This window comes from Nicotiana tabacum, chromosome 15 (assembly GCF_000715075.1).
Source record: "Nicotiana tabacum cultivar K326 chromosome 15, ASM71507v2, whole genome shotgun sequence".
In the NCBI taxonomy this organism is placed as follows: domain Eukaryota; kingdom Viridiplantae; phylum Streptophyta; class Magnoliopsida; order Solanales; family Solanaceae; genus Nicotiana; species Nicotiana tabacum.
Window position 1 is genome coordinate 134,676,736 of NC_134094.1, and position 23,628 is coordinate 134,700,363.

General features: G+C 36.0%; 4 protein-coding genes and 1 pseudogene across 4 annotated transcripts; 3 read left to right on the plus strand and 2 right to left on the minus strand.

Annotated features, from left to right (window-relative positions):
* Positions 1–6,347: 6,347 nt before the first annotated feature.
* On the minus strand, positions 6,348–9,137 carry LOC107771662 (uncharacterized). Its single transcript, XM_016591084.2, has one exon. The coding sequence runs from the start codon at positions 9,074–9,076 to the stop codon at positions 6,641–6,643; it is 2,436 nt and encodes an 811-aa protein (XP_016446570.1). The 5' UTR covers positions 9,077–9,137; the 3' UTR covers positions 6,348–6,640.
* Positions 9,138–11,478: 2,341 nt separating this feature from the next.
* Positions 11,479–13,456, plus strand: LOC107771666 (uncharacterized). The gene has a single exon (XM_016591089.2). It carries the CDS (start codon positions 11,563–11,565, stop codon positions 13,339–13,341), a length of 1,779 nt encoding a protein of 592 aa, XP_016446575.1. The 5' UTR covers positions 11,479–11,562; the 3' UTR covers positions 13,342–13,456.
* A 3,250-nt stretch (positions 13,457–16,706) lies between these two features.
* Positions 16,707–19,233, plus strand: LOC107771663 (nicotine N-demethylase CYP82E4-like). Its single transcript, XM_016591085.2, has 2 exons — positions 16,707–17,801; positions 18,480–19,233. The coding sequence occupies exons 1-2, from the start codon at positions 16,782–16,784 to the stop codon at positions 19,104–19,106; spliced, it is 1,647 nt and encodes a 548-aa protein (XP_016446571.1). The 5' UTR covers positions 16,707–16,781; the 3' UTR covers positions 19,107–19,233.
* Positions 19,234–19,441: 208 nt separating this feature from the next.
* On the minus strand, positions 19,442–22,889 carry LOC107771664 (pentatricopeptide repeat-containing protein At5g27110-like). The gene has a single exon (XM_016591086.2). The coding sequence runs from the start codon at positions 22,854–22,856 to the stop codon at positions 20,373–20,375; it is 2,484 nt and encodes an 827-aa protein (XP_016446572.2). The 5' UTR covers positions 22,857–22,889; the 3' UTR covers positions 19,442–20,372.
* Positions 22,890–23,392: 503 nt separating this feature from the next.
* On the plus strand, positions 23,393–23,560 carry LOC142170057 (U2 spliceosomal RNA; annotated as a pseudogene).
* Positions 23,561–23,628: the final 68 nt, after the last annotated feature.

A 23,628-nucleotide genomic window follows, 5' to 3' on the forward strand; every position in this document is an offset into this window, starting at 1 on the left:
GGTTTTACCTCGAGACATAAGGTTCGAGATGACCAAAAGAAGAAGTCTCAATTCAAAATAAAAGAAAAGAAAAAATAAGTGAATTAAAAATGCAAAAACAATCAAAAAGATATGGAATGCTCAAGACATGACCGAAGTCAAGAGCATTGGAGTCCCGTTTTGATTAGAAGAGGCTATAGAACAATGAACTAGCACCTACGACTAGCGAGCATCAAGTTTCAGAAAACTTATAGATATGAATCTTGTAACTCATAGTTGATAGGCTTGTTTAGTTTTTATTTTTATTTTTTTATTTTGATATAATAGCAGGACCGCGGACCGGAGCCTCGACGGAACCTCACTCGACTCCTCAACTCATCATTCCACCATTCTCCTTGAACCACACACGACCTGATTCCCCTATAACCCAGGAATATAGGCTGTCCAAAACAAGGACTCAGTTGCAACCTATCTTTTATTTCTTTTCCTTTTGAATAACGGGTTGGTCAACAATTAGTCACATGGCTCACCTAGTCTTTTCTTGAAAACTCTTCATGTTTCCAAGCAAAGAGGGGTAGTTGTGAGTACCTAATTTTTTACTATATTTGAATTTTTATCACCTTCTATTATGTAAATTGTTTTAGAAATTTAATATATATTTTTAGCTTTGTTACACTTTTTTTTATATAGGGTAAAAATTAAAAAATAATTTAAAAGGTCAATTATTACTATTAATATTATTTTTATTTTTATCTTTATTTTAAAAATAAAATAAATTAAAAAAATAAAAAAAATTAAATATTTTTTTTAAATTTTCGAATGGAAATAAAAAAATAGGAAAAGTAAAAGTATGGAATTAAAAAATAAAAGTAAATGTAGGTGAAATTATTTTTAAAAAAATGTATAAGAAAGTGGAAATTAAAAAAAAAAAAAGTAAAATAAGTGAAAATTTAAATATAATAAAAGTAAAAAAGTGGTAAATTAAAATAAAAGTAAAGAAAAGTGGAGAATTTATTATTTTTTTAAAACAGAAGAAAAATGGGAAGTGGGAATTGTTTAATTAAAAAAATAATCAAATTATTAAAACAAATCTAAAAAAATTCCGAAATGTTTTCTATAAATAGAAGAGAAAATGTGAGGAGAAGCAGGAAAAAAAAAAAAGGAGAGGAGGGGATTGAGAGAATGATTTTTTTTCTTCTTCTACGCTAAGGAAATTTCTACTCGTGTCATTCTTTCTTCCTCTTTCTTTCGAAAAATCCAGCCAAAAAGGAGCAGCAAAACCAACTGTGAAATAGCTTGAAAACAGCTTCAAAATCATCCAAAACCATCGTTAAAGTGAGGTGATGTTCGAGTTCGCCGGTTCGAGGTTCCGGCGATGTGGCCTTTAGAAGCCTCCGATCTTGGTTCAGATCTCTAGCAGAAGTATTAAGTCGAATCTCTTCATTGTACTTGGATTTGAGAGCTCCCATTTTAAATGAAAGTTGCGGCTGATTGAGGTCCGTTCTTGCCTCTTTCGATTTATATATTTTTTTTGTCGATCTTTTCATTATGTTTGTTCATGAATCTCTGTTTATGTGTTTGCTTGTGGTATTTGTTGAAAAAATTTCATTGGTTCATATCCTGACTTGCCATTAATTTTGATTGTTTTGCTGATTAAATTTTAGACTTTATATTTGGTTAATTAGTTAATAAATTAGGCCATGTGATTTGTTTGTAAATGTGTCTTGGGTCGTGAAGATTTGACAATTAGTTAGGATTGATTGACATATGATAGTTTAGTTTAGGACTATAATGAAAGAGAAAAATTTGGGCCTCAATAAACTGAACTTCATCCAACCCAGTATAACAATTCTAGCCCTTTTCCTTAAATAATTGAATAAGCTAACCCGCCTTTCCATAGCTAATTTACTACATTTTCCATCAATAATTCCATAATTCTTGGACTTTCCCAATAATCTAAAATCTTAGAAAAATAATCAACTCATGAAACATTCGTAGAATACTTAGGTAGGCTTTTAATTTACTATCGTAATTGTGTACACGTTCGAGTGACATAATTATGATTCCCAAAATAAATCAAGGTACGCGTTCACACGACTTTGGCCAAACAATCCTTAAGAATAATAAAGCGTGATTAATCGTGTACACGTACGCGTGACATGATTTTAGCGCCCCAAATAAAATGGATTCACCCACACGTGATCCGTTTCAAAGATAAATCCATAACGCCATAATTTAAAAGCGGTAAAAGACAAGACGCACATAGGTTCTTAAATACGTAATGATTGAAGCGACCGTGCTAAAACTACGAAATTCGGGAATGCCTAACACCTTCTCCCGGGTTAACAGAATTCCTTACCTGGTCTTCTATATTCTCAGACCATAAATAAGAGTCAATTTCCTCGATTTGAGATTTTAAAATAAATCGGTGACTTGGGACACCATAACAAATATTCCAAGTGGCGACTCTAATTAAATAAATAATCTCATTTCGAACAATCAAAGCAAGAACAACATTTCTCGCGGGAGATTTCACTTGGTCAACCACGCCATTTTGGGAGCCTGAACCTCCCGAGAACGTTTACAGAGCTTCGTTCCACAGACTTTGGGTGGAATAGAAAGTCACCTGCAAAATTCTGCTTGCATACCCTTCTTCTCATTCAAAGTATCAGCTAAAGAAGCCAAAGAGTAGTTTGCTAATGCAATTCAAGAATTCAAAGTTGAATGGAATGAAACAATTGAAATCCAGTATTATTAAGCACAAAAGAAGTCCAGACGACATATTTAAAAAGTATACAAATATTGAGTCAAAAAACATTAACAAGGTTTACCCTTGCACTCCTTGCCTATAGCACACACATTCCTGAAGTATATGTGAAAAGTTACAGATGATGATACTTTCTTCCAAAATCCCATTTGTTACCATTGTCACCATTCTCATGACTAGTTCGGAATTATTGAGATACAAAAGTTTGATTGTTAAACAAAATTTAGATAAGTAAATAAGAATTCAATTGGCCATTTCAATTTCTTTTACCACGGTCACCGTGCTAATGAGTTTCTTGAATTCATGAATGTAAAAGGAAGGAATTTTATCAACTTTTGACCTCCTAAGAACCAGTGCTACATGAGGTATTAATACACAACCAGTCCTCTTCCTTATGTAATCATGTTTAAGTATATATAACATTTCCCACCCAAAAACCAAGCTGGGCGGTTTGGAAATATAAAAGGTAGTACTAACAATTGGTTATAAAGATAAAGGTCTTAAAATGGACACTGTTTCGATCATAATTGGAAAGACTGGCAAAGTCCAATTAAACCATCGAAAGAAGAATAAGATTAGAGCAAAGCGCCAATGGTACTATAAAGCAGCATACTGAGGAGTCATTTTGCAAAGATCAGCACATAAGGTCTTTGCAATATCGAAACACAACAAACAAAAATACTGACTTTTGTTATTCCTATAATTATATTGTGAAATAAATTTTGGCATTTCCACATCATGCATAGGAGGTTCTGTGGCGGAATTGAGACAGAGAAGGAATGAGGGTCGTCAAACCTTGTGAGTTGCACTTAGCTCAAGCCATTCTGCAATTGTGAATAAGAAAACTTCTGCACTAGCATCCCATAATCATGTAAACAAATTGATCTAACAACTGCACTAGAAAAGTCGTAATAGAAATATAAACAATGTATTGGAAATACATTAACAACATAATGAGCCCTTCATTCAACTTCAAAAGACTAAAGTCCAACGAAAAGGGAAGAATAGAAAAACCTAAGCATGTCAAATATTAACTTAATCTTTTATAAGTAAATAACAGTGGGCAAAAGGTGCACCGGTCGCTTACATCATGGCGATTAAGGACATGTATGATGGAGCTAAGATGCGGGTTAAGACTATGGGAGGCGACTCTAAGTATTTTCCGGTAGTTATGGAGTTGTACCAAGGATCTGCGCTCAATCCGTTCTTATTTGCCCTGGTGATGGATACACTGACACACCATATTCAATGGGAGGTGTCATAGTGTATGTTATTCACTGATGACATAGTTCTGATTGATGAGACGCGAGGCGGCGTTAACGAGAGGCTGGAGGTTTGGAGACAGACCCTTCAGTCTAAGGGTTTCAAGTTGAGCAACAGAGGCGGATCCAGGATTTCGAGAACATGGGTGAACCATTGATACTTCAGGAAAAATAATACAAAAGGATGTATTGCTGTCAAAAAAAAAAAGGAAAAGAAAGGCTTAAGAAAAAGAAATTAATGCAGTAATTTTGAAGGGATTTGATCCCATTAAGTTAGCAAGAAATAAAGGGCTAAAACCAGTGAACCACTTTGCCTCTTTTGACCATAGGTGCCATCAAGTAATAATAAGTCACTTTTCGCAAATTATGTACATAATATATTTGATATCGTCGGAGGACCACGGGTTCACGTGAACCACGATTTACACCGTGGAACTGCCCATGTTGAGCAGGACGAAGTCAGAATACCTGAAGTGCAAGTTCAGCGCTGAGTCGAGTGCAGGGGACATAAACGTGAGGCATGATTCACAGACTTCAAGTACCTTGGGTCGATTATCCAGGGGGATGGGGAGATCGACGAAGATGTCGCACACCGTACAGGGGTGGGTGGATGAAATGGAGGTTAGCATCTGGAGTCCTGTATAATAAGAAAGTGCCATTGATGCTCAAAGGTAAGTTTTATAGAGCGGTGGTTAGACCAGCCATGTTATATGGGGCAGAGTGATGACCAGTTAAAAGCTCACATATCCGGAAGATGAAAGTTGCAGAGATGAGGATGTTGAGGTGAATGTGCGGGCACACTAGGATGGATAAGATTAATTATGAAGATATTTGGGAGAAGGTCGACATAGCTCCTATGGATGACAAGATGCGAGATGCGAGGCTCAGATGGTTCGGGCACATGCGGAGGAGAAGCCCCGGTAAGGAGGTGTGAGCGATTGGCTTTGGCTGGTACGAGGAGAGGTAGAGGGCGGCCAAAGAAGTATTGGGAAGAGGTGATCAGGCAGGATATGGCGTGTCTTCAGATTTCCGAGGACATGGCCCTTGATAGAAAAGTGTGGAGGTCGAGCATTAGGTCTGTGGGTTAAGAGGTAGTTGAGCATTTTTCTACATCGTTCCGGTGCGAGACTTGTCTAATAGGGTTTTGTGTTAGACTGCTAGTGGTTAATGTTGTGTTCATACTATTCTTCCGTTTTTCATATTACCTAGCCTTATTTACTTGTTATTGTATTATTTTTCATCTATTTTCTGGTCCTTATGTTGCTGTTATTATTACTGTGATTTTTGTTGATGGTACTGATTTATTATCTCTGGTCGTCTTCTTGAGCCGAGGGTCTTTCGGAAACAACCTCTCTACTCCTTCGGGGTAAGGGGTCTGCGTACTCACTACCCTCCACAAACCCCACTTGCGGGATTTCACTGGGTTGTTGTTGTTGTTGTAAGTAAATAACAGTGGTTCTATAAGAGAATTGAAAGCAATACAAATGGGTAAAAGGAACTATTCATTGTTAAAATTAGTGTAATGGTCGAAAAAATGGGCTCTTTAGGTTCTCCGTTTTATACCTTCAGCTATATATAGATGAGTAACATTAATAACATAACACATGAAAAGATAAAACACAATATATTAAAATCCATCTAACGTTGTGGAAAACATCATTAATTTTTTCAGAACATAAATGCATTATTTACCTTGAAGAATTTTGTTCAGACAGCCTTTCTCTATTCTCATTGAGTTCTTAAAACCATTACCTACTACGAAATTGACAAAAAATAGTCAATGAGTACATGCATGTGCAGAATCAGTTAACTAAAGACCAATGGCTCAGGAAATACTGCAATAGCCTTCGGTAAATTCCTTTTTTTATTCTATGGGAATCAATGGGGATGGAGCCAATTGTCTGTTCAATGCATAAACTTGATTAAGACTCCATATAACAAAATATATGATTTTGCAAAAAAGGTATAGCAAAATTTGCATATTACCTGAATACAGATCTCTTCAGCTTCTAGTTATTTGGCCACTATTGCTGTCAACACAACATCAGAAGAAAATTTCCCTGATACATGGACACATCGTGGAACCAGACAATGAAAATACTCTCATTTTAATTTAAATGACAACAAGCAAACATATTGAGCGTGAGCTGCTTAACCTTATCCGCGAGCTCATCAACTGGTAGGCTTTATACACGCTACAATATTTTTAACCTCCTTATTTGGCCACTTGGTTTTTGAGTCATCCTGCTATACCAAATAAACTTTTGATTTAGTATAACTTCTGAAACTAACTTTCACCTTCCAATAAGAGATTCTCTCTTATTGTTATGTAAAACATCTAGTATACAACTTCAATTAATTTCCACAAGATCCAAAAGTAATTTCGGAAAACAATGAATGGGAGCCAAAAATAGAGATATCTCAAAGAAGACAAAGATAAGGTTGAATTTGACAGGAATAACTTATACAACTGTCAAATTCATCTCATCCAGTATCTAGAATACATATGTTAACGAGTATCAATGAGGAAATAAATTAACAAGAATACACAGATTCTTGAATATATTACAAGCTTTTCATTTGCTGCCTGACATTTTTAACCGAAGAGCTGGAGTACAATGTCCTCTTTGACCTACGCTCTCCCAACAGCAGAAAGATCCTCATTTGTATTGCACTCTTCAATTCCTTTAGAACTCATTTCTGAGCATATAATTTGTGCCTCTTGCAATCTTCCTTCCTCTCTAAGGCCAGATACTAGCTCATTACAGATATTGGCTACCGGGAGAAGACCATTGTCAAGCATCTCTCTGTAGCACATGTATGCACCAAGAAAATCTTTAAGTTTGCAATGCCCTTCAATCAGAATATTATAAGTTTCATCATTGGGAACAATATTGTTAGCCTTCATCTGATCGACAAGATTCTTGGCTTCTTCACATTTTCCCTCTTTCAAATGCACCATAACCAAGCTATTGTACGCCTTCTTGTCAGAAGGAATTCCTCGTTCCACCATCTCTACGTGCATGGAAAGTGCCTTCTGAACCTCTCCATGCAGCGCATAGCAATGGATGAGCTCATTATATACCACTCGGTCCGGAGAAAGATCCATCTCGGCCATTTCTTGAACAATTTTGTCGATTAGCACCAGTTCATTCTTTTCCTTTTTGCACACTCTAATTAGAGGATGAATTGTGTTCATAGTAGGTTTTATGCCAGAGGTTTTCATTTTCTCATACATTTGGAAACACTTTCCAGTGTCCCCTGCATCTGAATACGCAGACATTAAAGAATTGTACGTGATAACATCTGGATTTAAACCCTTGAGTAGAATATGCACAACCAAATCCTCGGCTTCTTTGATCATACCCTTTTTGCACAGCCCATTTAATAGAGTATTGTATGTAACCAGTGTTGTTTCTATATCACTTTCTACCATCTTCTCGAAACATTCAAAAGCATTACTCATTTTTCCTCTCATACAATGTCCATCTATAAGCATATTATAGATATGTGCATTTGGTTTAACCCCTCTACTGATCATATCATTTAGGACTACATCAGCTTCAAGAAGCCTACCATCCTTGCACAAAGAATTGATTAGTGAACCATATGTAATTACATTAGGCTTCAATCCGTTATCTTCCATCTCCTCAAGAATCTCAAAACACCTCGTGAATTCCCGCTTGCGCCCGAATCCATCAATTAAGATGTTATATGTTTGCACGTTAGGGGGAACTGGCTTCTCAAGCATTTTCCTTAACCATTCTTTTGCCTCTTCCATCATACCCAATTCACAAAATTTCGTGATCAGAGTATTAAATGTGACGCAGCTTGGCTTTACCCCGGAAATTTCCATTTCGTCAATAGTTGAATAAGCCTTCTCCATACAGCCTTCTTTGCAATAGCCACTTAAAATGGTATTAAACAACACCTCAGTAGGAGTAAGCCCATTTTCCATCAACTTTTTCAAGATCTCTGCAGCCTTATCCGTCTTCCCTTTCTTGCACAAGCCATTCAACAAAACGCTAGTCGTGTACTCATTCATCTGCACTCCTTTTTTAACCGCTTCATCATACAATGCCAACGAAGAACTAACATCATCACGTCGTGAATGCCCATCGAAAAGTATACTATAAGTAAACCCATCAGGTACAAACCCATAACCCTTCATTTCCTCCACAACACAATTAGCCTCCTCCATCTTCCCCAACTTACAAAGTCCACTAAGCAATGTATTAAACGTCACAATATTCGGCTCCACATTATCACTCTTCATCTTTTCTCTCAACTTAAAAGCCTCTTCCAACTTCCCCGTTTTACAATACCCATCCATTAGAATATTATAAGTCACCTTACTCGGCGCCACTTTTCTCTCAAGCATTTCATCAAACAGTTTCCGCGCTTCCCCAACTCTCCTCTCTTTACACAACCCACCCATCACTACATTATACACAAACTCATTTAAACTCAACTTATCCTTTCTCATACAATTCAACAACTCCAAAGCTTTACCTAAATCCCCAATTTTCACAGCTGATTGTATAGCTTTACCATAACTAAACCTATCAACTCTTATACCCCAACTCACTACATCATCAAATACTTCAAGGGTCACTTTGTAATTTCTCAAACTATTCAAAGATTCAAGAAACACATTAAAAGCTGATAAAGATGGAAACTTTTTATCATTCCTTATCATAAAGTAAAGTTCTTTAGCTTCATTGATAAGTTTTGACTCTGAATAAAGTGATAATAACAAGTTAGAAAAAATGGATTTTGTAGGGGAAGGTGAAAAAAGAGTATAGAGTTGTGAAACTGAGTTCTTTTGAATAAGGGTACCCAAGAATTGCTTTGCAGTTTCAGTACGATGTTGTTGGAGTAAAATTCGGAGTTTACGAAGTTGTTCTTCGAGGTTTTGGGATGAGGAATTTGTGAGATTTTCATTGGTTGTAATAGTAGTAGTAGTGATTTGTTCTTCTTTGTGTAGAAATGGAGTTGAATTGAAGGATTTTAAAGAAGTAGCAGAAACTAGTTTTAAAGGACGACGAACGGGGAAAAGCTTAGGCATATTGCTGTGCTAAACAATGATCGTCGGCTGTCTCTAATTAGTAGACAGTTGATTAGGGGCGATTGACAAAGTAGCCACTTTTAGGACAGATATTTAAAGCATGGCATAAATTTGTGGAGTGTTTAAACTTTAGTCATTTTGTCCCAAGTTTCAAAAGGGCTGAAGTTTAAATTTGGTTGTTTAAATTTCATATTTTCGCGTTTGAAATTAAACTTTGGCAGTTCATTCAATAATTCAAAATATAATTTTGTCAAATATAACTAAACTTTATTTCTTTTAAAACATGTTAAACATTGCGCTTAAAAAATTAAATATCAAACCAAATATATTTTTTGGATATTTAAATTTCTGTTTTTGATGTTTTAGTTCCTATTGGTTTTTTTATAATTCACACAAATATTGAGTACAAAATATATTACAAAATATACATCTATTATAAAAAAAATAATACTAGTGTTAATTTTAGTTGTTTAAATATAAATGAAAAGGCTAATATCTTTACTGCTTTTAGCTGTTGTTTGGAATTTTAGAATAAAGAAAATAATTTCAAGATACAATGTGAGATAATGAAGTTTTGCTATTTTGTGTTTGATTGAAGTATTTCATCTAAGTGTAATTTTAGAATTAATTATTACATAACAATTTTGATTATATATTCAATATGGCATGGCTATTAATGATAATACACATTCTTTTTGGTTTCTCGCCCCATATTTGGTATTTGCGCCTTTGGTTACGCCTCCTACATACATTTGTGTAATAGTTAGCAAATTAAATCATTGATTACACTTGGAACATGTCATTTTCACACTTCTCCTGGACACTTTTTCATACTTCTTTCTTAGGTTAATCTTTCACACTAATAGACACGAGCTTGGGTATTTTTAAGTAGTGCGGAATGTGTTTAATTGATACACTTTGAATCTACTATAGATGCTCAATCAGAACAAAGCCTAGTTAATGTGTCTAACTGAAAAATAGTGATAACTTTAGATATCTCCGTATATATTTTGCTTTTTTATTTTTATTTTTAGAGCGAAAACCCGAAAGCAATGGTAAAGTTGTCTTCGTGTGACCTATCGGTCACGATTTCAAACCGTGGAAGCAATCACTGATGCTTAGGCTATTTAAATTGGAGTGCGGCCTTTTACTCGTACCTTACATAAATGTAGATGCCTCGTGTACTAGGTTGCCCTTAACCCGAGAGATATTATATATGTGTCCTACTCCTACCACAACACTGTCGACTGCGCAATTCAACTACACAGGTAAAATATACACAGGCTCTCTCTCTAAATCCAGTTTCTCTTCTTCTTTCGCTATGGATCCCTACAATGTATTCTCTCAATTTCATTCGAATATATATGTGTTTCCATAGCTATAAAAAAGAATCTGACAAGACATTATTATGAATCTACCCCTCCAAAACACACACACACACACACTCGTAGAGTCATAAAAAGGTTGAAAAGAGAGAATTGTGATTATAACTGAATAAAAATGTGATCATTTTTTCATATGGTTCAAAGACTTGGATTTGGTTATAAGATTAAACTGAATAAAAATGTGATTTGCTTTACTATATTATTGATTCCATTTAGCATTCTTTAGTATGTTTGTTGATTTTTATGCAAAACATGACAGTCTGAATTTCAGAAACTTGCAACAAAAAAGTATCTGAGAAGACAGTAGAATCTACCCCTCCAAAACACACACACACAAAAAAAAAAAAAATCAGTCTATGTTGTGCGGACTCTCCAAATATGTTGTCGCATCCGTATCGGATCCCCAAAAAATGCACCACTTTTGGAGGATCCGACACGCATCCGTTAGTATATTTGAAGAGTCCGAGCAACATAGAATTCAATTATATATAAAGGGTGAAAAGAGAGAAATGTGATTAAACTGAATAAAAATCTGATTTTTTTTTTCTCTTTGGGGTTTGCTCTCACATGTTCTTCACTATTATTTCTCATATGGTCCAAAGACTTGGCTTTAGTTATGACATTAATCTGAATAAAAAGTGATCTTTTACTGTATTGTTGATTCCATTTAGCATTTTTGAATATCTTTGAGAAGAGTCTGAGAAGATACTACTTTGAAATTAGTAAGGAATTAGGATACTTGAATAAGCACATGGCTTTTTGAATTTATCCTCTCCAAATTCTTTTTTTTTTCTTTTTTTGGGCTTTGGTTTTTCTCACATGCCCCCCTTATATTTCTCATATGGTCCAAAGACTTGATGGTTATGAGTTTAATCTGAATAAAAATGTGAGCTTTTAAACTATATTGTTGATTCAAATTGGCATTTTTTTAGTATTTTTGTTTTTCTTTATGCAACACATGATAGGTTTCATTATATGTTAATGTTAGCTTTCTGTTTATATGTTGAAATGCAGGCAAAATAGTGAACTTTCAGTTTCTGTAGTTTTCTTGTGTTTGATGAAGGTTGTTATTTTGATGCTCTTTGTAAACACTAATGAAATATGGGGTTGAAGCTATTCGAGGGTGATAATGATGACGTTGAGAAGCTGGACAAGATTGAGATCAATGAGGAATTTGCCCGTCGATACGAGCATAACAAGAAGAGAGAGGACTTACAAAGGCTGGAAGAGCTGAAGAAGAAAGGCCTCATCGATGACTCTGACAACGAAGACTCCTCTGAAGACGACGAAGAAGAAGAAGAGGAGGAGGATTTGAACCCTTCGAGTAATTTAAAGTTCATTGATGTTTTGCTTAAGATAAAGAAAGGTGATCCAATTTTGAATAATAAAGATGCTACGTTATTCTTTTCTGAATCTGAATCTGAATCAAATTCCGAGTTGAAGGAGAAGTCTAAGGACGAGAAGAAAAAGAAAAAGAATAAGCCAAAGTACTTGAAGGATGTAGTTTTTAAGCATTTGATTGAGGGGGGTCCGGAGTTTGGAGATAAAAAAGACGACGAAGAAGAAGAAGAGAAGAAAGTGAAGACATATTTTGAGGAGCAAGAGGATTTGAGAAAGGAATTTTTGAATGCTGATAAGGAGGATGCGGATGCAGAGGACTTGTTTAAGGTGAAGGTGAATGGGAAAAGAGGGGATGAGTTAGGAGATGACGAGGAGGTTTCTACGGAGTTTGCTAAGAAGTTGGATGAGGCTTTTGGAGAGGATGACAAGTTTTTAAAGGATTATTTTGGGAAAGAGATGTGGAAGGATGATAAGAAACGAAAGAGAGAAGATGTGGAGGAGGTGGAGTTTTCGGAGGATGAGGAGGAAATTGAGAGGCAAGAGGATTACGAGAGAGATTTTAATTTTAGATTTGAGGAAAATGGGGGTGATCGAGTGTGGGGACATTCAAGGAAAGTGGAGGGATCAGTGAGAAAGAAGGCGAACGCGAGGAAGTTGCAGAGGGAGAGAAAAGAAGAGAGGATGGTTCAAGCGGAGGAGGAAAGAAAAGAGGAGTTGAAACGGTTAAAGAATTTGAAGAAGAAGGAGATGAGGGAGAAGCTTGAGAAGATCAAAGAGACCGCGGGGATAGGAGAGGACGAGGTTTGCTTGTTGGATGTCGCTGATTTGGAGGAGGAATTTGATCCGAATGACCATGATAGAAAGATGAAAAAGGCTTTCGACGATGCCTACTATGAGGCAAATGATATGGATCCTGAATTTGGAAGTGATAAGGATGAATATGATGCCGAACTTGAGAAGCCAGAATTTGACAAGGAAGATGAATTACTTGGATACAATGTGGGCGAACCTCGCGATGATAATGATGTGGCTGAAGAAGATAAACATAAGAAGAAGAAGAAGAGGAAGCGGACGAGTAAAGGAACGAATACAGTTAAAGAACATCTAATGGAAGAGTATTACAAGTTGGACTATGAGGATACAATTGGGGAGTTGAAGACAAGATTCAAGTATAGGCCGGTTAAGGCGAAGAGATTTGGGCTAACACCAGAGGAGATATTAACAATTGAGGATAAAAATTTAAACCAGTATGTCTCTTTGAAGAAGTTAGCACCTTATAGAGAAAAAGAATGGAAACTACCCCTTTGTAAAGCTCATCAAGCGAAAAAGACACTTAAAGGAGAAATATCAGATGTTCTAGAAGCTGAAAAAAAGCCTAAGTTTGATAACAAGGAAAATTTTGCTGGTGAGACAGATGGTACAAGCAAACAATCGAGGCGAAGTAGGTGGCGGAAGAAAAAAGCTGAGTATAAGCTATCTGCAGCAAGGCTTAAGGCATATTCAGGTAACATATCAGAGTCAAAGAGAAAAAAGAATTAGCAGGCAGTTAATGAGGAGCAGCTCTGTATAACAGGTAAATAGTTATAATGAGAAGCATTTTAGTTGTTTCAGATTGTCATTCTGTCAATAGATTGAGGTTTAGTCTATCCTGAAGTCAGGGAACAACTTGCTTAGTATCTTTTAAATGTCAATATACAGTCAAACTTCTCTGTAACTGCCTCGTTTGCATAAGTGAATCTTTTGCATATGAATCTTTTGATGGAGTTCGAACAGTCAAATACAAAGAGCATTGAAGAAGTAGACTCCAACGATAGCAAGAAAGTTTGTTGCACTGGGATTTTGTGACTTAACCATTGATGAAACTGGTAAAGTTGATGCCATATGACCTGGAGGTCACGGGTTCAAGTCGTGGAAACAACCTCTTGTAGAAATGCAGGGTAAGACTGCGTACAATAGACTCTTGTGGTCCGGCCCTTCCCCGGACCTCGCGCATAGCGGGAGTTTAATACATCGGGCTGTCCTTTTAACCATTGATGAAACTGGCATATTATATGATAAACCATATTAATATTTTCAATTATCTTAATTGTTCTTTTTCTACATTAGATTAGTTACAGATTATTGGGTTGTAGTGTTTAAAGCTAGTTGCTTGAGCTTCCTTTGTCATAGCCGGTGTCTAATGTCCTAAGTACATTTCTCCCTATTGCAAGGTTTTTTGGCAATCAGAGTTCCTTTTGTTCATACTTTTATACAAGTATAAAGAATTGATATACAAAAGATAAGTTATTGCCTAGTAGATATATTTATCTTTTACAAGGATTTGGAGTTACAGGAGTTCTTGACTTAATCAGTTTCTACTAATAGAATTGTCAACTGTCTTAGTTTTTTTTTTTTTTTTTTTAATTTTATATCTCACTCGTTGTCCAGTAGATATTTACTTTGGGACCAGTGGCGGATTCAGAATTTTCATTAAGGGGTGTCAAAATATAAATAATTAGATATATCAAAAATTCAAGGGGAATCAACGTATAGTAAACATACATAAAATAAAATAAAATATCAGCAAAATAGTGTAATTTTCCGGCAAAGGGGTATAGCTTGACACCCCTTGCTTTAATGTAGCCCCGCCACTGTTTGGGACCCTGACAAATTCGGATTTGCGCCGCGTAAGACCCATTGAAGAGGAAACCGCTCTTTACTAGAATTTTTTTCATTCTCAAGGCTCGAACTCGAGACTTCTGATAAAGGTGGAGGCATCCCGTTACAACACTTGGTGGTATCAATAGTCTTGGAGTTGAAGTGCTTTGCCATACATTCTTTGAAAAGCACCTTAAAACTTTATGAAAAATGAACTTTTTCTGGAAAAAAAAAAACTTGTTGCGAGTTTTTTTTTTTTTTTAAACAGAGAACTTAAACAAACGTTTTAGGAGAAAACAATTTGCAAGATTTTTAAAATATATACCCGAAGAAAACGCCAATTAGTCTTCTATAATTCTTTGGACTTCCAAATTGGTTTTAGATAATCAACGTTAGTGCTTCACCCATAAATTTGATTTGGATAAAACAAAATAAAACGACAGAGTAGTTGATTCTAAAGTCTAACCACCTAGAGTTGTAGCAAAATAAATACGATCCTTCTCCCATTAATCAGTAGTGTCACGTTAAAAAAATTCTTGTACAGGGTGTCAGGGCGTTTCACCACTTTAATCGATGTATGTGTCGTGAATTCAAATTAATAGGAGTTTCCATACATATGTGCCGTGAATTCAAATTAATAGGAGCTTCCATACAGAGATCGTACACGAGTAAGAAACAAAAAATAAATAAATCTAAAGTCATCACTTTGAAAAAATGCGTGAGCATTTGAATCCAACTTGTGTTTTTTTTCCATTGTCTCGGGTCAAATTCGATGTGCGCATTTGGTGTGGCTACTATATAATTTTTACACTATTAAGATAATTTAATTACTTATCAATCATTATTGATTAAACATAATTACCTGCAAGACTATTTAAAAATATAATTGCGCATATATTTTTGCACCATAAGTGCATTGAATTTCATTTATGTATATATTATAAATTGTTTTACAAAATAAGGCCTGCACCAATTCACAAATTATTATTAGTTTAAACCATTTGCGTTAAGACTTTTAAGCGAGCATTCCTTTTTAAGTCCTGTAACGAGTACTATCGTGGGTTGTGGTGAGATAAATAAGACCTCTCTATTATTAATCAAAGATCTCGTACTCGAATCTTGGGAATGAAATTTCTTTTTGTATGAAACGCTTTCCTCTTTTATGAACCTTATGGGATACAAATCTAAATTAATCAGAGCTGCAAAACGAATACCGATTAATCGATAGAAATCCAAAAAAAGGAAAGTCAAATATAATCATCAGCTTAAACAGACCGTCGGTATTTTTTAATCGTTATTGACTCTGTCTGAGTAAGCATGATTAAGTTGCCTTTATATTAAATTACTACTCCTTATTTGGAATTTCAAATATCTAACCATATTATAAGTGACTGATAAATCTTATTTTTTCTCGTCACTCTCATTATATGACTCAATGCTCCTAGTATTGTGCTACCTATTTTCATATTAGAGTGAACTCATCCTAATTAATGAAGTAGTTACAGCTTACAAAAATAAGTTCAGCACATTTGTCCTTTTTCAATTATTGGTATCTCTTCTACATTAAAAAAATAATACTATTAGGGTCTTGAATGACCAAAAATATTGCATTTTTGTCTCCTTTTTACTTTTGGATCTTGTTCCCAAAGGGATAATTTATCAATCTTATTCTCCTATTAGTTTAATAGTTCTATACTTTTATATATCGATCAATTAATTTACTATTTACGATTCTTGAAAGTCTTATATGAATTATTAGTATATCCAACTCCTTCCATATTTAAGAAGGTAAAGGATCAAATTTATACTTATACTATTCAAAATTTATTCTCTATCTTTCTTCGTAAAGCAAAAGTTTTTCAAGGTTACTCTTGACCGAATCTAACGGAATTTTTTTATCACCAACTCTGTTAATTAAATAATTTTATTATAGGTAAGACTATTGTTCTAATATTACCATCAAAATAAATATATAAAAGTCTTATGTTTGCTCAACAGAACTCCAAAATAAAGGTAAACTTAAACAATAATCAAAGATTGATAGATAGATTTAATTTTTTTTCTTGAAGAATTCAAAAACATGCAACTCGTCCATTTTATGAAACTTCGTTAATGATAAGAATAAATAGAAAGACGTTTTGTTGAATGCAAGGGCGTGATGACCAAAAATCAAACAAACAGCATATTGAACAATTTCGAATAGTATAAAGTCAAACTAAAATTTTATATTATATATGTAAAAAATTAAATTATTAGAGTCTCAATGATATAAAAATACATCCTTGTAGTATCTCAAAAACACATCTAATAAACCTTAGTTTCTTGAAAATTAGTCGGGAAAAATGGAAGATTATCTTTTTTCTCATTTTTATGCAATTTCAGTTCTCATAGTTTTTGCATTTTTCTCCATTTTCATATGGAAATTAAAATATTTCAAACGTTCAAAACCTCTAAACCCCTTACCGCCAGAAATCGCCGGTGGCTGGCCGGTGATCGGCCATCTCCTACAATTTTTTGGCGCCGACGACATTCCATTATCTCGAAAACTAGCAACTTTAGCTGAGAAATACGGTCCTGTTTTCACTTTCCGGTTAGGGTTACCTCGTATATTGGTCGTTAGCAGTTACGAGGCCGTTAGAGATTGCTTGAATACTAACGATAAAGCGTTCGCCGCCCGGCCGGCGTCTTTAGCCGGCGAGTACATCGGTTATAATAACGCTATGCTTTTTCTCGCCAGTTATGGTCCTTATTGGAGAAAAATTCGAAAAATTGTTCTTCAGGAAGTTCTCTCGAGTAGTAGATTAGAAAAATTGAAAATTGTTAGGGTTTCTGAAGTTCAAACGAGTATTAAAGAGCTTTTCTCTTTATTTCCAGTCACCGGAGATCATTCCTCGATCACCGGAGATAATTTTCCGGTGACCGGAGATTATGTGCCGGTGAAACTAAATCTTACAAATTGGATAGAAAAGTTGACATTGAGCTTGATAGTGAAAATGATAGCTGGGAAAAGCTATGGAAGGCTTAATGAGAAAGGAGAAGATGAAGAAGAAGCTGAAAGATTTAAGAAAGCTTTAAAAGATTTTATGTATATTTCAATGGAGTTTGTGTTATGGGATGCATTTCCTATTCCTTTGTTCAAATGGATTGATTTTCAAGGGCATGTTAAGTTCATGAAAAGGACTTTTAAAGATATTGATTGTGTTTTGCAAAATTGGTTGGATGAACATATGAAGAAGAGAGAAGAAGTTGATGTTGTTGCTGGAAATGAACAGGATTTTATTGATGTGATGCTTTCTATGATGAGCAATGAAGATTTTGCTGATAGTTATACTAGAGAAACTACCATTAAAGCTACTGCTCTGGTGAGTACTGTTTCTTGCTGCTATATATTGCTTTTCTTGAAATTTGCTTATTTTATACTCCTGCGAATTTATGTTGTATGCACTGACATTATAGAAAGTTTATACTATCAAATTTACTGACAACAACGGTTAATCGTCATATCAAGTATGATAGGTTCAATAAAGGGCAGCTCGGTGCACTAAACTCCCGCTATGCACGGTGTCCGGGGAAGGGCCAGACCACAAGGGTCTATCGTACGCAGCCTTACCCTACATATTTCTGCAAGAGGCTATTTCCACGGCTCGAATCGATATCAAATATGATATGTATGGTAACATAGAAAATAGAGTAATAACGTGCTATGATTTGTGATGTGTGGTCTTATCGTAAGAGCACAACCGGTGACGTGTGGGTTAGGTGCACGTCATGGGTTCGAACCCTACGATAGACAAGACCTGGTATTTAAGTGGAGAAGGCTAGAGGGCGGGCCCATTATCCACCGTGATACAACAAATCTAATGGTGGCCTTTTGATCACTTCAAGAGACTCTATGTTATGAATTGAATTGTGCAACAATATAGCAGGATACCAGTATATTGCTTTGATGGTAACAAGAAGCTATCTATTGCTTTGATGAAAAGATTGTTTTTTTGTTGCTTTTCTGATCTTTGTTTTTCTTAAATTGTTGTTTCTACCAGAGTATGGTATTGGATGCTTCAGACACAACTGCTATTCACTTGAATTGGGTAATGGCAACATTATTAAACCATAGGGATGTCATGAAGAAAGTCCAAGAAGAGCTAGACACAAAAGTTGGCAGAAATAGATGGGTAGAAGAGAGTGATATCAAGAATTTGGTATATTTCCAAGCTGTTATTAAAGAGACACTGCGATTATATCCACCAGCACCTTTGTTAGTACCCCATGAATCTGTTGAGGACTGCATTGTACATGGATACCACATTCCCAAGGGAACAAGATTGTGGGTCAATACTATGAAACTGCAACGAGATCCCGAGATTTGGTCAGATCCTGATACATTTGATCCGGAGAGATTCTTGACTTGTCAAGCAGGGTTTGATGTTCGCGGTCAACAATATGAGTTCATCCCATTTGGCTCTGGAAGACGATCTTGTCCAGGGATTACATATGCAAGTCAAGTGACACACCTTGCAATAGCTCATTTACTCCAAGGTTTTGATTTTACTACACCATTTAACGAACCGTTGGAGATGAAAGAAGGGTTAGGGATGACAATGCGCAAAGTAAATCCTATAGAGGTGCTAATAACGCCTCGCTTGCCTTCTGTGCTTTATAAGTTCTAAGATGAAAGTCATTGTCTTTTTTGGTTATATATGTACTTCTTTGGATGTATAGGTATGTATCTTGAGAACAATTTGAGTGTCAACTTCCAATTACTAGCAGTAAACAATAAATATAAGCACCTTTATGGCAGAGTAACTTCTTTAAGTGTCAAAGAGCCATACAATGGAAACGATCAAGCTTTATAATTGAGCTTTCAGCTCATGGAAAAGATGTCAAAGCTCAAAAGTTCAAACATATCTTATTCTAGATATTTTCTACAATTCCCTTTTCACACAAAATTTCTCCTGTCCTTCATCTTAAGGCAAGTAAGAATTTTTCTCGGTTGAACTTATGCTGAATTATATACTTGTACTTCCTCATGTAAATGAAAACAACGAATTTAACATAATCTGTCACCTGACACTGAAAGACCTCATAAGCAATACGAAAAGCTGAATCAAGATTGAAGTTACAAGTACATGAAAAGCCAATAATATTGGACTCGGGGGGACCATCATTGTGATTCTGAATTTTTTATGATGGTAACAGGCATGGTTGTCAAATGGCAAATATATTGAGTTGTGGGTCAAGAACACCTTACAAAAACTATGACTCAATCCTGAACAAGTCGGATCAGCTATATGAATCTTCGTTGTCAATGCTGTTCCATTTAGCTTGTCTCAGTCGAATCAGCAATTAGAGCAGAAGTAGATTTATAAAGCAGCCTTGTTCTGCTACTCTTCTCCGAGAAGACGAACTGCTTGAGTGCTTCATATGGTTTTGGCATTTCCATGATGCAGGCCAGAAGCTCAAAGACAAATAGTTCATTGACCAGCCATGAATACTTATCAATCTAAGAGCATAGTCAACACATATCCATGATTGCTTTACATTTGGCTGGAAATTGCTCCAGTAACAGCAGACCTTAAGCAAAGCAGATCACGAGAGCTCTTGATATATCCTTTCAGTTCTTGTCCTCGACTAAGCTTGCACTTGGCCATGATTTTGAGGTACACTGCCAGCTGAATACTCCTTTACATGTCCCCACTTCCCTCACACACGAAAAAGAAGAAAGATTTTTCGTCATGCAGCAAATGGGTCTCCAAAGGAATCAGAATTTGATCCACACTACTTCAGGATGAAAAATATTGGTTTCAACTAGGTGTATCACATCTCACACTCACAAATCACAATTGCCAAAGACAAAAGTCTGGGCCATCAGGAAAAATAAAACCATCTAGTTCAAGTAGTGATCATACTCTGAAGGCTCAACAAAACAACCCACCTCAACCAACGCTTTCAAGCGACAAACACGGATCCAGTCTTTCCAGTCTTTGTCCAACAATAAAAGCATGCACTTTGTCTTGAATTTGAACCCAACTGCATCCAGGGTTTTTCTTCACACCCCTCAACTTCATCAATTCTCTGATCCTATCAGCTTCACCCCACCGGCCTGCTTCAGCATACATATTTGAGAGCAGAGCATAGTACCCAGGATGCTCTGGCTGCAGCTCAAGTAAGTGCTCAGCTGCCCAAGAACCCAAGTCCACATTTCCGTGAAGTCGGCATGCTCCAAGGAGCGCAGCCCAAATATTGGCATCTGGTTTATATGGTAGACCAGTAATAAGGTTAATGGCCTCCTCCATAAGCCCTGAACGACCAAGAAGATCAACCATGCAAGCATAGTGCATCTGTGATGGTTCAATGTTATGAGCAAGCATGTCATTAAAGTATTTCTTCCCCCTATCAACTAGTCCTCCGTGACTACATGCTGATAGAACTGCAATATAGGAGACTGAATCGTGTTCAACACCATCCTCTCGCATGGCTTCAAACATATCAACTGCAGTATGTAAATCGCCAAGCATCCCATACCCTAAAATCATAGTATTCCATGATGCTACATCCCTGTTCTCAATCCTGTCAAATATCTTCTGGGAAAGATCAATCCGTCCACATTTGGTATAAAAATCCAAAAGAGAATTTGAAACGAAGAGATGTTCATGAAACAATCTTCTCACTGCAAATGAATGAATTTCCTTTCCTTGTTTAATCGCGGAAATAGTTGCACATGCTGAGAGAACTCCAACAAAGGAAACAGTGTCATGCTTCAACCCTGTCGTCACCATTTCAGAGAACAGTACAAGAGACTTGGAGCAATAACTTGTCTGTGAATAACCAACAATGAGTATATTGTAAGATACCTCATCTCTAAGAGACATGTCAAACACATTTTGGGCCAGATTAAGGCAACCACATTTTGCATACATATCGGTTATAGCATTTGAGACGAAGAGATCAGTGACAGACCCGTTTCTTACTGAACTGGCATGTATCTCCTTTCCTGAACGAAGACAACCAATTCGTGCACATGCAGGAAGAACATTTGTCAGCGTGACAGATGTTGGAGTTTCACCACAAGATTGCATTTCCGCGAAAAGTCCTATAGCCTCTAACTCAAGCTTATTTTGAGCAAAATTTGCTACCATTGTATTCCACGACACAACATTTCTAATACCCATTTTGTGGAAAATGGCAGATGCTTGAGCTGAACGCCCCGATTTTGCATACATATCAATCAAGGCATTCGCAACAAAGACATCACACTCTAAACCTGTCCTTAGACAAAAGCCATGAACTTCTCTTCCCCTACTAAATTCGCCAAGTTCAACCAAGACAGGTAGCAAACTTGAAACTGTAGTCGAATTTACTTTCCAACCTTCATTAATCATAAACCTGAAACTTTCCAATGCATGGTTATTAAACACATTATGAGCAAAAGTACCAATCATTGTATTCCAAGAAACCTCATTCCTTTCAACCATCTCATCAAAAACTCGTCTTGACGACTCAACATTTAAGCACTTCCCATATGCATCAACAAACGCATTCCCAACAGTCACTTGACAATCTAAACCTACTTTAATCACATAACAATGAATCTCACTAACAACCATCCCATCTTCCAACACTGCACAAACAGGCAATACACTCATAACGCTTACCTCATTCGGCTTAAACTCGGACCACAAACCCATCTTTCTAAACATCCCAATAGCTTCAAAATAACACCCATTATCCGAAAACACCCGAATAATACTGTTCCACGAAATCAAATCCCTTTCAGGCATTTCTTCAAACACTTTTCGCGCACCCACCAAATCACCAAAATTCCCATAAAACAATATCAGCGTATTATTCACAAACACATCATAATCAAAACCAGATTTCACCACCAATCCATGAACTTCCAACCCTTTTTTAACCTCCATAAAATCCGAACAAAGCTTAATCACAAAAGGAAAAGTATGATCATCCGGCTTTACGCCACTTCTCAACATCCCATTATAAATCTCAAACCCACTATAATCCGCTACACCCATAATCACTTGAGCTCGAATAAGCGTATTATAAAGAAACGCAGAACGCGAAAAAGGAAGACTTTGATCGAACAGTGTCCATATGATTCTTGGGTCTGATGAAAAGGCGGCATAACGGAGAATGAGTGCGGCGGAGATTGAAATGCTGATAGGGAGAAGGCCATGAGTAATGGATATGGCGTGGGCTTGTTGGGTTTGAAAGAGAGATTTTGTAGTGGAACATAAGGAGAGAAAATCTTGTGGGTTTTTTTGTTGAGTGCATTGTTGTGATTGTAAAATGGAGAATGAAAATTTGGGTGATGATTGAGTAGTGAGAGTTTGTAGAGATTTTATTGTGGTGAGAAGAAGATGGGAAGAAGCTATACGAGAAATGCGAGCATGGTTGAACATAGATTTAGTGCAAAGGAAAATAGAAGCAGCTTATTCACAGTGTCACAGCCAAAATAAATACGACTGACCAAACTGTGCCTATCTAAACAGGCCCTCAAACTTGGCTTAAGTTGGCAAGTATGCCCTCCAATTTTGAGTGTGCACAAGTAGGCACCTCAAGTAGTATAAAATTAAATATGTAAACACAAATGATGACGTAGCATTAGTGTGACACATAAATTTCGAACGTATTTAGATGATCATTTTGTAAATTTGAATTTTCAACTGACAAAGTGGAGACAAGTTGAGGTGCCTACTTGTACAAACCAAAAATTGGAGGGCATACTTGCCAACTAAAGCTAAGTTTGAGGGCTTGCATATGTATTATGCCAATAATTTGTGTAATATTTTATATAAATAAAATGTGAAATAAGAAAATGTATATTAACAACATCAATATAAAGCCACTTCTTGAATTTATACCATGATCTTTAGAATAGCAATCTCTTTAATAAAATTCATGTCCATAATTCACAAGTGATATTTGATAGTTTATTATATCTTTCTGGGCCTTTAGGCTAAAATCAAATGTAGTCTCGGTTTGATATTTGATATGTGGGTCATTGACTCATACGATATTAACTTAATTTTTTAAGGAAGGCCCGTGAGATAGCTTGCTACTCGGGCCTTTGCGCATCGCCCATGCATTGCACTGTGAAAATAGTTAGAACTGGTAACTGAAAAATAGTCAGCATTTGCAAAGTCATTAAAAAATAGCCACTATTTTGCTGCA

Coding starts and splice junctions, on each gene's coding strand:
- LOC107771666 (XM_016591089.2), top strand. CDS start 11,563: ATGGGGTTGAAGCTATTCGAGGGTGATAATGATGACGTTGAGAAGCTG.
- LOC107771663 (XM_016591085.2), top strand. CDS start 16,782: ATGGAAGATTATCTTTTTTCTCATTTTTATGCAATTTCAGTTCTCATA. Junction 17,802..18,479: donor CCATTAAAGCTACTGCTCTG/GTGAGTACTGTT, acceptor TGTTTCTACCAG/AGTATGGTATTGGATGCTTC.
- LOC107771662 (XM_016591084.2), bottom strand. CDS start 9,076: ATGCCTAAGCTTTTCCCCGTTCGTCGTCCTTTAAAACTAGTTTCTGCT.
- LOC107771664 (XM_016591086.2), bottom strand. CDS start 22,856: ATGTTCAACCATGCTCGCATTTCTCGTATAGCTTCTTCCCATCTTCTT.